General features: G+C 50.7%; 1 protein-coding gene across 1 annotated transcript in view; it reads left to right on the top strand.

Moving 5' to 3' along the window:
- The window catches only part of LOC127585877 (complement C4-B-like), an 86,969-nt gene extending 72,884 nt beyond the window's left edge, over positions 1–14,085 (top strand). Inside the window, exons 35-41 of the mRNA XM_052043588.1 lie at positions 3,233–3,307; positions 4,761–4,863; positions 6,434–6,523; positions 7,880–7,972; positions 10,366–10,449; positions 12,722–12,853; positions 13,821–14,085. Of these exons, the coding sequence (XP_051899548.1) occupies positions 3,233–3,307; positions 4,761–4,863; positions 6,434–6,523; positions 7,880–7,972; positions 10,366–10,449; positions 12,722–12,816 (540 nt within the window). The 3' untranslated portion in view covers positions 12,817–12,853; positions 13,821–14,085. The remainder of the gene's footprint in view (positions 1–3,232; positions 3,308–4,760; positions 4,864–6,433; positions 6,524–7,879; positions 7,973–10,365; positions 10,450–12,721; positions 12,854–13,820) is intronic.
- Positions 14,086–16,674: the final 2,589 nt, after the last annotated feature.

Genomic DNA, 16,674 nt, shown 5'->3' with positions numbered 1-16,674 from the left:
TTTATTAATCGTGATTGATTCAAACAACTCAAAGATTCACCACATAGTTTCAAACAAGACTCATCAACTATTTCATTTTACGACTCTATTACTTACTCTTTGGTTTACTTTCACACCTTCCAAAACCCACCACCTGTATTCACATATTACCCACCCTCGATGAATCTGCCCGGGATTCGATCTCCTCTCGGTCCCTGACTCAGGGTCGCCTCCAGTGATCGGTCTCCGGGATCACTGCTGTTGGTCACCTCGTAAGGCACCTTTTTATATACACCTCCCAAACATTGTGTAGCTTTTTATCGCCTTTATCCAGCTGTAATTCCAACCCTTATCCGTACGAACATGTGTTCCCTTAACTTTACCAAATTCCTGCCGGCACCATCCTACAATTATTTTAACCATTTGGTTCCTCAATTACCAGTGTTTATTTGAGATTTGTAATCTGTCAAATGTTATTTTCCACAAGACGTACATTCCTAAACATCCACACTTATTTGTTCTGTCTTCCCGATAGCTGCCAGTGGTATGTACACAAAGGGATAGTTCACGGCTGTAAAGCCGTCTCAGCTACACTGACCAGGTGTCCATCGCCTGACTTTCCTTCCCTGGGACCCTTTGTTCTGTGGTTCCCAACAGGCAGTAGAGTATCCTCCTGAAGCCTGATGGTATACTTGACATCACTCAGGCTGCTACACACCTTTACAGGGGAACGATGGGAGTTGTGTGTAACCGATGATAGCCAATTCCAGCTCTTTGAGGCAATGCGATTTGTCTGTCTCTCCATCCTGAGTCCCCTGGTCCAGTCCCATCCCATCTACATCCAGGACACCTCGCATGCCCTCCACCATTTTGACAACTTCCGATTCCCCTGCCCCCATCACCTCATCTACACCCTGGACGTCCCATCTTTATACACCTCCTGAAGCCCTCCGTTTCTTGCTGCAACAACGATCCACCAGCTCCCCCCCCCCCCCCCCCACGAACACTCTCATCCGCCTGGCTGAACTTGTTCTTAAAGAGTCCTGATGCTGGGTTTCGATCCAAAATGTCGCCGATTCCTTTCCTCCCTCAGATGCTGCTCGACCCGCTGAGTTCCTCCAGCAGATTATTTGTTGCTCCAGATTCCAGCATCTGCGGTCTCTCCTGTATCTCTGTTGTCAGAGACATTGTTTAGTCTGAAGAAGGAACAGGTTAGGAATATAAAACTGTGAGGGGGCCTCATTATGTCCCACCCTGTCTGGACTGGGACTGTTCTTTAAGAATTCACTGGAGTACAGAAGAACAAGAGAGGATCTCATGGAAAGCTAAAAAATTCCAACAGCATTGGACAGAGTGGATCCAGAAGGACCTTCCTGATGGCGGGAAAGCCCAGAGCCAGGGGTCACAACCTCAGGATATTGGGAATGCCATTTAGAATCGAGATCAGGTCGGAGGCCAATTCATTAAATATGTTCGAAAAGGGAGTGGACATCCTTCGTAAAGCCAAAGGATCAAGGGGTGTGGGGAGAAGGTAGGAAGACGGTCCTGAAGTGAACATGTTGAATGCAGAGAGGCTCAAAGGGCTCAGTGGCATTGAGTCATACAGCATAGAAACAGGCCCTTCGGCCCACCGAGTCCATACTGCCCATCATACCTTTCTGTACCAATCCCACCTGCCTGCATTAATCCCATAGCCGTCTACGCCCTGCTCATTCACCTGTCCCGGTGCCTCTTGAACGTTGTCAGTTCCTGCCTCCACCCCTTCCTCTGGCAGCTCCTTCCAGGTACCAACCACTCTGTGCATGAACAATTTACCCCTCAGATCCCTATTAAACCTCCTCCCTCTCACCTCAAACCCATGCCCTCTAGTTTAGGACACCGCTACCCTGGGAAACAGACTCTGCCCAACTACCCAGTTCCCATTCCTGACGTGTTGTGATATTGTTCTGAAGAGTTTGTGGACGTCGCTGGTGAACCTTACATTTATTGTCCATTATTGGTATTGGTTTATTATTGTCAGTTGTACTGAGGTACAGTGAAAAACTTGACTTGCATACTGATCATACAGATCAATTCATTACACAATGCAGATATGTTGAGTTAGCACCGAGTGCATTGAAGTAGTACAGGTCAAAACAATAACAGTACAGAGTAAAGTGTCACAGCTACAAGGAAGTGCAGTGCAGGCAGACAATAAGGTCCAAGGGCATAACAAGGTAGATTGTGAGGTCAGAGTCCATCTCATTCTGTAAGGGAACTGTTCAACAGTCTTATCACAGTGGGGTAGAAGCTGTCCTTGAGCCTGGTGGTATGGTCCTCAGGTGTTAGTTGTTCTAATGGAGGCCTCCTGTGGTCAGGAGTCAGATGGCTCCATGTTCCCTCCAATATTTGGTCCCATCCTTGGTAACTTTTAGCCTCCCAGCTGAGTCCGGTGTCAGGAAGGTCAAAGGTTTCCCAGCTCCCAATCCAAGTGAACTGTGCAATACTCAGGATGGGTTGTGTGAGTCTGGTTCAATCTCCCACCAACTCCATGCAACTCTGGAGAAACTGTGAGTCCAGTGGTTCAGATACCAGACCAGTAATGCAGAGATCTGGATTAATAACCGGGCTCGTGAGCCAATATTGAATTTAGACTCAGTCAATGAAATAAATCGAGAATTAAGAGGTGGGAATCAGAGACGGTAACCTTGAAACTACTCATCGCAAAACCCATCTGATGTACTAATGTTCTTCAGGGAAGGAATTTCCACTGTCAGATGGTCCAGACCCAGAAAACGCCACTGACCGTGAAGGGGTAATGAGAAGGATATCAAAACAGGAAATGCTGGAAACACTCAGCAGGTCGGGCAGCATCTGTGGGGAAAGGAACAGAGTTAATGTTTCAGGTGGACAACCTTTCAGCTGTCCTTTCCTGTCAATGAAGTCATTCTGGACCTGAAACAGGAAATGATGGAAGCAGCCAGCAGGTCAGGCAACTGCGGTGGATGGGGCTTCAACCTGAAATGTTAACTCGGTTTCTCTCCCCACAGACGCTGCCTGACCCGCTGAGTGTTCCCAGCAGTTCCTGTTTGTAATTCACATCTGTGTCAAATACGATACAAGGAAGGTTGGGTGGGTGTGAGGTGGGACCCATCGGTAATGATTCAGGAAGCCACATGTCACTGTATTCAACTACAGAGCAAAGAAACACACTTCTGTCTGTAAAGAGTGGGTGGAGTGAACTGACAGTAATTGGAACATTTTTATTTTTCAGTTATCACAACTTGTGGATCGGTACATCGATCACTATGAATCCAAAGATGGAAGAGTGCTGCTTTACCTTGAATCGGTAATGTGTGTGTGTGTGTGTGTGTGTGTGTGTGTGTGTGTGTGTGTGTGTGTGTGTGTGTGTGTGTGTGTGTGTGTGTGTGTGTGTGTGTGTGTGTGTACATGTTTCATTCAGTATATAGTTTGGTATAAGTTTACCCCCTTTCTGTCCCAGACAGCCCTCTCGAATGATCGGAAAGTCAATGTCCCTTGTGGGACCTTCACTCACAGACAGGAGACCTGGGGCGTTCTACCTGCTGGGGGACGGGGAAAGTTCCCTCAATAACCCAAGGCCGGTGGGAGCAAGCTCAGCTCCAGAATGCGCCCGGGCTTCCTTCCACTATCACTGAGTGAGATCAGTGTACTGGGGGGGAGGGGTGGGTGGGGGGCTGTGCTGATGCTGGGAAACCTGATGTATCAGCAATGTAACGCTGGGTGGACGGGAAGGAGCGCTGTGTTGAGGCAATAATGAACAATTCCACAATGTAAGTGGTGTTTCGGAGGTCAAGTAGAGAGGAGGAAGGTAGGAACTATTCTGAAGGGCAGAATGAAATCTATTATCTTCATGTTAAATCAAAGCCAACTGAGGAATTGTTATCGACGGGGCAGATGCAGTTTAGTTGCTGTTTTAATAATAACATTTAATGAACTTAATTATTGAGATAAAGGGGCATTTAATCAGCACCATCACCTCAGCTCTGAACTCAGTCTGCACCACTGCATAAATAATCGTGTTGATGCAGGATTGGTCATTGGTTTATTGTTGTCACATGTACCGAGATACAGTGAGAAGCTTTCGTTGATGTGCCATCCAGACAGATCATTCCATGCTTAAGTACATTGAGGTAGTAAAAAAGAAAACAGAATGTAGAATATGGTGTTGCAGTTCCAGAGACAGTGCAGTGCAGGGGGACACATAAAGTGCAAGGGCCATGATGAGGTAGATTGGGAGATCAAGGGTTCATCTGACTTTCATTGCCAAAGTCATGTTCAAGTTGTACACAGGAGGGGGAGGGCAGATGTATTCCCAGGGGCAGTGGGATCTGGCACAAAGAATCTATTATCTTAAAGTCATACCAGGACTCACTTTAACATGCCGTTACCTCAAACTGTCTCCCACCAAAATGATCAAACACCGAATGATCAAAATGTGGGGGGAGGCCCTTCAGCCCCCGAGTCCCTGCTGGGCTCAGTGGGAGTCATCAAGGCCAGGGAAGACTTGGTTAGACAAAAGTGTTTGGAGAGAAGTGGGGTCGAGGTCCAGAAACCTGCCTCACACCTCATCCAGACCCACATCAGTCTGGTTGACAAATGCCACTTACTTCACTGGAGGAGCAATGGACAGCATAATAAGGTATAAAGGCACGGTAGGGTAGATCTGACGGGCTGAATGGCCTATCCCTAGAAAGGCTGTTGTGAGAGCGCATGATCAGCCAATGTCGGTTTCTGAAGTGGTTTTGATGTTCCTTCTGCAGGTCACTAAAGACAAACAATGTGTGGGCTTTGGCGCAAAGCAAATAATTCCCATCGGATTGATCCAACCGGCAAGCGCCACACTTTATGACTACTACAACCCGAGTGAGTACGTCTGGTTAGTGTGAAGGTCTCACCGCGGTGGAGGTGAATCGCTCCACCTAACCAGCAGCATATTAGACACACTAAGTAACCAGAGAAGGGATACACAGTCTGATGGGGCCAGAGAGAGTGAAGTGCCCCTGGTGGTCAGTGGGAGCTGACACCGACACACTTCTGGTCTCACAGTATCAGGCGAGAGTCACTTGCTTACTTTTACCCACTGCTTACTTACGAGTGATGGCACTGAGACCACTTCAGACGAGCACAAAGAACACGAGGAGGAGGCCATTGGGCCCCTCAGTCCTGCCCTGCCTTTCAATACAATCATGGCTGTTCTGCCCCAGGCCTTAACCCCTTCTCTGTGCCAGTTCCCCACAGCCCTCAATCCCCTGAGCTTTCTAAGATCAGCTCCACCTTAGATACTTCCACAGATCCGGCCTCCACCTCGCTCTGGGGCAGAGAATTACAGAGACTCACCACCTTCTTGTAAGAAGAATCTACGCACCTCAGTGTTGACTGACCGCCCTGATCTTGTAACTCTGTGCCCTCGTTCGAGACTCTCCCACCTGTGGAAACGTCTCAATATCCATCCGGTTACCCATTAGGACCTTAAGTTTCAATAAGATTGCACTTCATTCTTCTAAACTCCAAAGAACTGTTCACCCTCTCCTGATAGGACAACCTTCTCATCCCAGGAATTAGCTTGGCAAATCTCCTTTGGAATGCCTCCGATGCCACCGTATCCTTTCTGAGGGAAGGGGAGTTCTTCCCTTGCGCCCACTGTGCTCGAGAGCTGATGGTGAGTCACACACAGACGTGTCCGAAACACGAGTGATTTCGCTCGTGCACCAGTCACTGACACAGCTCCCAGTATCAGAAGCACCACAGAGAGAAATTCCACTGCAAGGCGATAGGTTAGGACTCTGAGTATTGACTGAGTGATCAGTTAACGAACACGCCCACTGTCCAAACACTGCAAATGTCAAAAAGATTAGAGAAAACCACAAAACGCTGGAACCACTCAGCAGGTCAGGCAGCATCTGTGGAGGGAGAAAAACAGAGTTAATATTTCATGTCAGTGACCTTTGTCAGAATCCCTGCACACCACACCATGCACTAATCGCAGTTTATGTGCATGCGTGTGTATGAATGTGTGTGTGTGCATGTTTGACTGTGTCTGTGTGTGCGTGCGTGTGTGATTTCATGTGTATGTCTGTAACTACATGGAGTGCGTGTGTATGTGTAAGTGCGGGTATAATTATGTGGCACGTCTATGCATGTTTGACTGTGAATGTGTGTGTCTGACTGTGTGATTAAGTGTGTATGAGTGTGTGTGAACGTGTGTGTGTATGTGTTTGTGTTTGGGTATGTCTGTGTGTGTGTGCCTGTGTATGGGTGTGTGAGTGATTGTTAGTGTGTTTGGGTATGGCTGGGTCTGAGTGCGAGAGAGAGAGTGTGTGTGTGAGAGTGTGCGTGTGCGTGTGTAAGTGTGTGTGTGTGTGTGTGGGTGTGTGTCCATGCTACCTGAGGACACACTCCGTGCTACCCTGACGATCTGGTGCTCGGGTTTCAGGTTCCAGCTGCACCGTGTTTTACAACGCTCCGGAACAAAGCACCGTGGTGTCCAAACTCTGCCAGAATGAGGTCTGTGAGTGCGCTGAAGGTGAGTTGCCGTGGGTGTAGGACACAGCACCGACCCTCAGTCCCCCTCCGCTGCCTCACCCATGCTGCCCAGGCAGTCGCCCCTTCAGCTGTGGGAGCCGGGAACATTCTCCACCAGCGGTCACCGAGGGGGAGAAGGTGATGAGGGTTCGACGGAGGAAGGGAGGAGCGTGGTCCGAGAGGACAGATTTCACGCAGCGAGGCGAGAGAGACTCAGCCGTGCCAACGGGGACTGGGGAGATACCTGACTGCGGGGCAGTGGTGAGAGAGCAGGTGGTCGAGGCCAATGGGATCGTTCTATCAGTTGGCAAAATGGGCCGAACGGCCTCTTTCGCTGCTGTACCATTCTCAGTTAACGTGAGCACATTAGAGCAGAGATCTTGGGGTTTGCTTCATGGATCCATCAGCCCGCACACACTGCTGCGGTGTCCGGTCACCCGGTTTGCTCTGACTACCCGGCCGGGAACGGTTCGGCCTCACACGGACCAAAACACAAACAGACGGATCGGGAGCTGGAGTGAGGCCCTCGGCTCCCCCCGAGTCCGCTCCGCCGTTCACCCAGATCTGGCTGTGACCACCACTCTGCATTTCCCGTCAGCATTTCAGAGGGAGCTGAGGGGCGACTTCTTCCCTCAGAGGGCGGTGGGTGTGGGGGGGGGGGGGGAGCTGCCGGGGGCAGTGGTTGAGCTGGAGGCAACAACAACATTTAAGAGAAGTTTGAACAGGTACCTGGAGAGGTTTGGAGGGTTATGGGCCAAACGCGGGCAATAGGGACAAGCTTAGATGGGACACTAGTGCTCAGCAGGGATGAATAGGGCGGAAGGGCCGGTTTCCGTGCTGATCAACTCCGGGACTCTATTAACCTCCAATAAACTTTATTTACTTCTCACGGATGTATCTCCCGCAAAAAAATTCACTCTGCTTCCATCCCGCTTTGAGGAGGAGAGTTCCAAGGACATCCAACCCCCTCAATCCCATCCCCAATGTCCCTTCCCCACACTGAGTGGTGATGGGACCGAGATTCCCGGGAGTGAGTGGGGTATGTCGCATTCCTTCTGGGAGGCTTGGAGCGGGCTCTGACCTGCCCGGCGATCTCTTCCTATGTCAGGGATCGGAATACGTTCCAGAGGGAGAAACATTCACCTCTCCCCGGTCTGAAATGGGTTGTGTCCCTTTATCTTTCGGGTCCCCGTGAAGGGGAAACACCTTCTCCACATCCAACCCCAGAAGATGCCACGGGACAGATTTACCCCGGTTTCTGCCCTCACCGGTTCCAGAAGGAGTCCGGACTGAGTGTCCCTCAGTTCAGCCCAAATCACCCCGCCTTTTATTGACCGATGCCTCTGCTCTTCCACAGGACGCTGTCCTCGAGCAATGAGGACCTTCTCCAAGGATGTGGAAGGCAACGCCAGGAAGGACTTCGCCTGCTACAGCCCGATCATCGATTACGGTAAGAGCCCTCAGGTTCCTCACGTCGGGAATGCCGGCAGATCGGGGAGCTGAGGTAATTCCCGGCACTTTCTGGTGAAGCGCTGGATTTGCAAATCCTCCGGCCCGAGGAGGACTCGGTCCCTCTCCGGTTCCGTGGGTTCTGCGGTGGCGGATGAGACCGGGGTGGGACCCGCAGACCTTCCCTCGGACAGAGTCAGTGGCTGGGTCCTCTGTAAGGGTCGAGCGTTGTCATGTGCACACGTACGGTGAGGTACAGTGCAGTGAAAAACTTGCTTGCAGCAACATCACGGGCACGGACAGCACGCAGGATATAGATTATACATAAACTGTACATAAAATCACACCATACAGTGGAAAAAATGTCTGTGCAAAAGCAAAACCTTAGTGCAAAAATAAGGACACAGTCAGAGACAAGTCCACGGCAGTGCAAGAGCTGGTCCGTAGTGTCCCGTTGCTGAGGTAGGGTTAGGGTTGTGCAGGTTGGTTCAAGAACCGAATGGTTGAAGGGAAGTAGCTGTTCCTGAACCTAGTGGTGTGGGACTTCAGGCTTCTGTACCTCCTGCCCGATGGTAGCAGTGAGAAGAGGGCATGACCCGGCTGGTGGGGGTCCTGTAGATGCTGCCAGTGGTGGGGAGGGCTGTGCCCGTGATGGACCGGGCTGTGTCCACCGCTCTCCGCAGCCTCTTGCGTTCCTGTGCGTTGGAATTGCCGTAGCAGACCGTGAAGCAACCAGTCAGGATACTCCTTCCCCCATTCACAAGGCTCCTGTGCGCTCCCAATGAACAGCGTCGAGCCTCTCAATCCCACTCCAAATGCTCTCTCTCCACGTTGAGCCACAGATTCCCTGGGATTCTGTAGGGAATGTCGCACTTCTCTCCCCGAGCCCATCCTTGAAAATCCTTTCCTCCGTCTTCCTGGTGATCTCTTCCCATGACGGAGCTTGGAACAGGGAGTGTGTTTCAGGAGTCAGGTCCTGGGCAAGGGACCCGTCCAGCAGAGTCGACCGAGCGTATTTAGCAGCTGAACGCCGAGGATGTTAGCCTGGGTGAGGACTCTGCCATTGGTTTGCTTGTCCTCCCGGTACATTCGGAGGATGTTGGGGTGTATTCTGCAGCAGTTTGCAAACTGAATATCCGTTTTAACTCCCAGCGTCTCCCTGCGAAGAGCAGAGTAAGAAAGCAATAGTCAAATCTGACAAGGGGTCCTTACACTCAGATGGGTTCAATGACTCTCGGCCCATTAGATGACTCTCACTGAAAGCCGTTTGACCCAACAAACCTTGGACCAAGTATGTTAATTCCTTTGCAGTCCAACCAATCAGCTGCCACAGAATGTGTTAGCTAATGGTCTGGGCCAATGAGCAGTGTGGGATCACTCAGTGCCCGACTGCAGTGGAATGAAATACCCCAACGCCTCGGCATCTGAAACATCCCACAGCGCGGAGAAAGCCCTTCGGCCCATCGAGACATCCACCACCCGTTTGCACTGATCCCGGTATTTTGTGCGTCCACCCGCACTCAGGTTCTGGCTTCCACTTGTGGGGCCCAGTCGCCCTGACGGCTCAGGCAGAAGAAAGGCCGCACGGCCGGGGGCCGAGGCTCTCGAACAGGTCGGTTTATCCTGGCCGGGCTCACAGTGTCCGAACACCGGGAAGCACTTTCAGTGAGAGCTCAGAAGTGCCTCACTGTCCCGAGAGCCGGCAGTACTTCATGGCCCTCACGTTACAACAGTTACCCGCGGACCTCACTGTTTCACAGTTCCTGTGTTTCCCTGCGGATTGTGATCATTAATTACTGATTGACGCCGGACTTGCCTGACAACGGGTCCCCCTTTCCTTCTTGTAGATAAGGGCTCTTGCCCCAGCCGTCTGCATGTACAGGCGAACTTGTGGACCGGTTTTTCTGTCTAAATTACACCTGTGCTTATCCTGTGACCTTGCCTTTCTGTTCGTAGTCCCACATTTTAACTCCCCTCCATGACTATCTTTGTTCCATTTAACTCTGCCTTGCAGTCGGAGCACTTCTCTACTCTAATTATTGTACCGAAGTAACCTTCAAACGACCTACAGATGTAGTCAGAATCCAAAGCACCCGGGGAAAACCCACCCGGTCACAGGGAGAAGGTGCAAACTCCACACACAGACATACAGCACCGGAGGTCGGGATCGAACCCGGGTCTCTGGAGCTGTGAGGCAGCGGCTCTGCCCGCTGCTCCATAGTGACGCCCCAAATTTCCACGCGGAACTGTGTGAATTCTCCAGATCATTGTGCCTTCAATAAAACACAGCATAATAATAAAGCCCAGATAAATATTTATAAGTCTCACACTAAGAACAATCCAAAAGTTTCATACAACTTGTGTAATGACTGACTTTCTGCGATCTGTTTCCAGCCTATATAGTCACGGTGTCCTCTGCAAAGGTAACAGGAGCCTTCAACGTCTATACAGTCTCAATTTCCAGAGTCATCAAAGTGTGTAAGTAACGGCTCCTTTCTGTGGGCGTGGCGCCTCCGTTCCGGGGGTGACCTATCGACACACATTGGGCTGGCAGGGTTGATGGGAAGGTCGATGTTACGACAAGTGGGTCTGAACGGAAGGGGAGGGAGGGGCATGTTCAGGAACAGGGTGGGACTGATGGGCTGAAGCGTGTTTCTGTCAATGCAAGGAGTGTTACAGAGGTCGGCAGGTGAACTGAGAGCCTGGATCAGCGCATGGAACTGTGACGCTGTGGCCATGACGGAGACTTGGTTGCGAGAGGGACAGGGGACTGGCAGCTCAATGTTCCAGGGTTTCCATGTTTCAGACGTGATAGAGAGGGAGGTAGAAGAGGCGGGGGAGTTGCATTAATCTGGGAGAGTGTCACAGCTGCTCTCAGAGAGGACATACAGGAGGGCTCATCCACGGAGGCAATATGTGTAGAGCTCAAAAATAGGGAAGGTGCACTCACTCTGATGGGATTATACTATCGGCCTCCCAATAGCCAGCGGGAGACAGGGGAACCGATAAATCCACAGATTACGGAAAGATGGGCCAGCCACAGGGTTGTTGCAGTGGCTGGTTTAATTTCCCCAATGTTGACTCAGCGCAAGAGGGTTAGACAGGGGAAAATTTGTTAGGTGCATCCAAGAGGGTTTCTTGGACATGAGAGAAATGGAGGGATGTGGGGATAGAGCAGGAAAGTGAAGTTTGAAGCAACAGAGCAGCCATGATTGCACTGAGAGATAGAGCAGTCTCGAAGGGCTGAGTGGCCCACAATAGCTCCTATCCCTTTGTCCCTGTCTTCCAAGAATCACCTGACACTCGTTCACTGTTAAATCAGTGACTGGATGTTTCTGCCCGTTCCATCACCAGACGGACCTCCTGCCTTTTCTCAACCCTTTGCCCTCAGGAGCTGAAATTCTCGAGGGCGATGGGTTAAGAGGCTGGAGAAGTGAAACCTCGACGTCAAAGAAAGCCCTTCCGAACATCTGTAGCCCTCGGGCATCTCTAGAATTTCTCTGTGACGGACGGGATGAGTTTGGGAAGTGGCGGTGTGCAGTTCCGATTCAGATCAGTTTATTGTCACAAACACCAGGGTGCGATGAAATTCCGTGTTCGTGTGAAGCTCAGGGAGTAAACTGTACATGGGAATAATCAATACAGCAATAAATACAGCGACAAGCGCAAAGCAACAGAACGGGGCAAAGATTGTCGTGCAGTCTGAAGTAGTGCAGAAAGAAATGCTGAAGTGACAATAACGGGATAACCGAGAGAGAGAAAGTTAAGAGTCGGAGAACGTGTCAGCACCGCCGGGAAGGGGATGGGAGAGAGGTGGACGGTCCCGGAGTCTGACAGCAGTGGGGAAGAAGCTGTTCTTCAGTCTGGGCGTCCGGGCTTTGAGGCTCCTGTATCTTCTCCCAGAAGGTAGAAGGGAGAAAAGAGAACGGCCAGGGTGACAGGTATCCCTGACGATACCCTCAGCCTTCCTGAAGCAACGCTCCGGACCGGTCGGTAGGAGGTGACCAGCCCATGACGGACTGGGCCGTGTTCACCGCTCTCTGCAGGTTCCGTCGGTCCAGAGCAGAGCAGTTGCTGTACCAGTCTGAGACGGAACCCGTCAGGATACGATAGAAGTTCGAGAAAATCCTTATGGACAAGCCGAATCTTCTCAGACGCCTGAGGCAGCACGCACGCTGAGGTGCTTTCTCGGTCACAGGTTTATCAGGGCCCATCTGCTCAGGCGGACGAGAGAGGCAGGATTACCGCTGAGAGGGTGTTTCTCAGACTGGAGACTCCACAAGGGGCTGGTCATCTTGGAGAAACCCGAGCAGAACACAAGGCTGCCGACCCAGTGCATTAAATCGATGGGCCGAAGGGCCTGTTTCTGTGCTCGGCGACTCGATGGCAAGTGTAGTAGTGTTACTGGGCAGCACAGTGGCACAGCTGGTGGGGCCGCTACCTCTCTGCTCCAGCGGCCCGGGTTCAATACTGACCTCCGGTGCTGTCTGTGTGGAGATCACACAGATCCTACCACCCACCCACACACTAGGGGACAATTTACAGCGGCCAGTTAACCCACCGACCCGCACGTCGTTGGGATGTGGGAGGGAACCGGGAAACAGGGAAAACGTGCAAACTCCACACAGGCAGCACCGGAGGTCGGGATCGAACTTGCAGCCGTGAGGCAGCGGTTCTCCGGTGATCGGATCTAACCACCAGGATCCCAGCGGAACGAACCTCACACATTCTGTCTTCACTTTTCAAACAGTGACCGATGAACTTATCGCTGCCTCTGCCCAGCGGAATTTTCTGAAGCGTCTTTCCTGTCAGCTGGAGCTGAGATTGGGGAAACCTACCTCTTAATGGGGGAAGGATGGAAGACGAAGGATTCAAACAGAAAGTAAGAACGTTTGAGACAAATGTTCTCGGTGGTCACACGCTGGGAGACGTGGTGTTTGAGCAAATAGAAACAGAAGGTGTTGCAGACACTCGGGGTATCAGGTGTGGAAAGAGACAGAGATTAACATCTTTAACCTGAAACGCTGTTTCTCCCTCCACAGACGCTGTCCGACCTGCTGAGTGTTTGCAGCATTTTCTGTCTTTATTTCGGATTTCCAGCATCTGCAGTCTCTGTTTTTTGATTTTCGTTCCGTGGCTACAACTTCGCCCCCCCCCCCCTCCAAACTCTGCGCCGGGCTCCTGGGTGCATCACTGAGGAGTGACGCCAGCCACAGTTCAATAGTCCGCACTCTTGCCTCCGGGTTAAAGGCTGGTGTGTTCCAGCCTGCCACTTTGGAAGGAGCTGCCCGGAGTCTGGGCTGCTGACAGAGCGCGGGATTGAGGGAATACGACATGGCCTGAGGGATGGATTTCCTGCTGGCACTGAGGAAGAAGAGGGGGTATTGTCTTGAGTGTTCCGGCCAACTCGTATCCCTGCCCCGACAAGCATCACTAAAGCGGGGCATCTGGTCTCTGCTGTGTGCGAGACGGTGCCGTGTGCGGGACGGTTCTGTTCACCTCTCTGAAGGGGACGTGAAGATCCAAAGTTGCAGATGCTGGAAACCTGAAATAAAACCAGAAAAATGCTGGAAACTTTCAGCAGGTCAGGCAACGTCAGTGGAGAGAGGAACAGCGTTATGTTACAGAAATTACCTGATCTGCTGAGTTTTTTCCCCATCATTTTCTATTTTTTACACGAAAACGGACTTCATTGGCAATACCGGACAGCTGTGTGCCCTGGGCTGTGTACCTTCTCTCTGCTCCGCTCGGCTTTGTAAAATCCCCGATGCACAGAAGAAATTCCAAACTGTAAAACTCACTTTGTTCTTCCTCTCTCTCTCTGTCCCCCCACCCCACCCACTCTGCAGTATGCAGTACATTCTCGACGCTGAATCCTGGATTGAAGAGGTCCCACCCCAGGAGAAATGTCAGAGCTCGAGATACCGCAGAAATTGTGAGGACTTTCACAGATTCCTTTCCGATCTTGAACTGGAAGGATGCCAGGTATAAGTGTTGGAACCTCTGCTGCCCCCTGTTGCTTCAAGGGCTGTATTCTGTGGAATAAATGACTCAACTATTCAATAACAATCTGCCAGCACAAACAGTGATTAAATGTTTGATCAATATGTTGAACTGTTTTATCTCAGTGTCTCCCCTGTTGTAAACCCTGAACCTGTGCTCCGTGCTCTGTCAACGCCTGTAATGTGGTGAGTTGTCCATGGGGACGTTCTCCAGCAGGACTCCAATAGGTGCCCTTGCTTAGATTATAGAGCTGGCAATGCAACACATCCAACACACACACACACACACACACACACACACACACACACACACACACACACACACACACACACACACACTCTCTCACTCTCTCTCTCTCTCTCTCTCTCACACACACACACACACACTCCAAAATACACACATATTCATTCACACACTTTATTGTCAGGAGGCATATGTCCTCGTTGGTATATCTGGGTTAAGTTGAGTTCAGCTGATCTGAACCACAAATCAACCATAACATTGGAACAAATCAAGCACATTTAAATCTGCTCACTCCAGAGTTTCTCAAACCCCAGATGTAGAGGGAGCTTCACTCTGTATCACTCCCATGATGTCCCTGTCTCAGGAGCGTGCCATGGGACAGTGTAGAGGGAGCTTTGTGTCTAACCCGTGCTGTTCCTGTCCTGAGAATTTGTGATAGGAGGAGCTTTTCTCTGTGCCTCTGGGAGTGTGTGATGGGACAGTGCAGAGGGAGCTTTATGCTGTGTTCAACCCATGCTGTCCATGTACTGGGAATTTATGATATAATTTATATTAATAAAGTGTCAGCTCAGACAAAGTCAACATGACTTGGAGAGAGTAATCGCTTGTGATAATTTCACTGGAACTTAGCAAATACAGTGCAATGTTTGAGGATATAACAATGGGACAGTGCAGAGGGAACTTTACTCTGTGTCTGACCCGTACCCTGGGAGCGTGTGATGGGAGAGTGTAGGGGGAACTTCACTCTGTGTCTGACCCGTACCCTGGGAGTGTGTGATGGGAGAGTGTAGCGGGAGCTTCACTCTGTGTCTGACCCGTACCCTGGGAGTGTGTGGTGGGAGAGTGTAGCGGGAGCTTCACTCTGTGTCTGACCCGTACCCTGGGAGTGTGTGATGGGAGAGTGTAGCGGGAGCTTCACTCTGTGTCTGACCCGTACCCTGGGAGTGTGTGATAGGAGAGTGTAGGGGGAGCTTCACTCTGTGTCTGACCCGTACCCTGGGAGTGTGTGATGGGAGAGTGTAGGGGGAACTTCAGTCTGTGTCTGACCCGTACCCTGGGAGTGTGTGATGGGAGAGTGTAGCGGGAGCTTCACTCTGTGTCTGACCCATACCCTGGGAGTGTGTGATGGGAGAGTGTAGGGGGAGCTTCACTCTGTGTCTGACCCGTACCCTGGGAGTGTGTGATGGGACAGTGTGGGGGAGCTTTACTCTTTTCTAACTCATGTGTCCCTGTCCTGGGACTGTTTGTTGAGACAGTGTAGAAGAAGCTTCACCCTGTATCAGACCCATCCTTTTTCAATTTTAAAATTATCTATCTATTTTATTCATCTTCACTTGACATTTTTTTGGGGTTTGTACCTGTTCTGAGTTTGAAGAGACTTAAGTATAATTTTATTATAGTCAACTTAATTGGAACTAGAGTAAAACTCAGAGACAGGGTACAGCTCCCTGTACACTGTCCTGTCAAATAATCCCAGGGCTAACAGAGCATGGGTTAGACACAGGGTACAGCTCCCTGTACACTGTCCCGTCACAGAATCCCAGGACAGGGACAGCAGACGTTGGACACAGAGTAAAACTCCTTCTGCACTCTCCCAGTGCACACTCCCAGCTCAGAGACAGAATGGGACAGACACAGAGTAAAACTTCCCATACATTTGGGATTTAGAAAAGCTATTGAGTGAACAGATTTAGTGCAATTGTTTCATGTCATTGTGTGTGTGTGTGTGTGTGTGGTGTGTGTGTGTGTGTGTGTGGTGTGTGTAGTGTGTGTGTGTGTGTGTGTGTGTGTGTGTGTGTACCCTTCGCTTACTGTGGTAACTATAACTAACAACCACTGCACACGCAGTGCTCCAGCTGAGGTCTGACCAATGTTTTATAAAGTTGGAGCCATAACCTCCCTGCTCTTGTATTCACTGAAGGCCAATATCCTATGTGGCTTCTTAACCACATTATCTACCTTAAGCATCTTTTGACTTGTACACCATGTCCCCCTGTTCCCAATACTCCCTCAGACCCTGCCATTCACCGTGTTTGTCCGAATAATCATCAGTAATACTGCTCACACCACTCACAGTTATCCAGGATTGAACTCCATCTGCCACTTCTCAGCCCATTTCACCAACACATCAATGTCACCCTGCAGTCTAAGACTCCCCTCCACACCGTATCACAACGCCACCAATCTTTGTGTCGTCTGGGATCTTACTGATCATGCCTCCTACACGCATGTCCAAATCATTCACAGCGAGGGTCCCAGCACCAGCCGTGGTGGACCCACTGGAACACCACTCGGCACAGGCATCCGATCACAAAATCAGCCCTCTACTTCGCTCGGGATGTTGAATGAAACCTGGCCTTGCCCACATCTCGCAAGTGGAAAGGCCAGGTTCACAGGTGAGTGCCTGTTTGAAGAGACTGAATTATTTCTGGGATTTGATAGTTCATTTGGACCCAT

The sequence above is a fragment of the Pristis pectinata genome, chromosome 34 (assembly GCF_009764475.1).
Source record: "Pristis pectinata isolate sPriPec2 chromosome 34, sPriPec2.1.pri, whole genome shotgun sequence".
Classification (NCBI taxonomy): Eukaryota; Metazoa; Chordata; class Chondrichthyes; order Rhinopristiformes; family Pristidae; genus Pristis; species Pristis pectinata.
The sequence above is the reverse complement of the archived record's forward strand: the minus strand, read 5'-3'. Positions and strand labels throughout refer to the sequence as shown.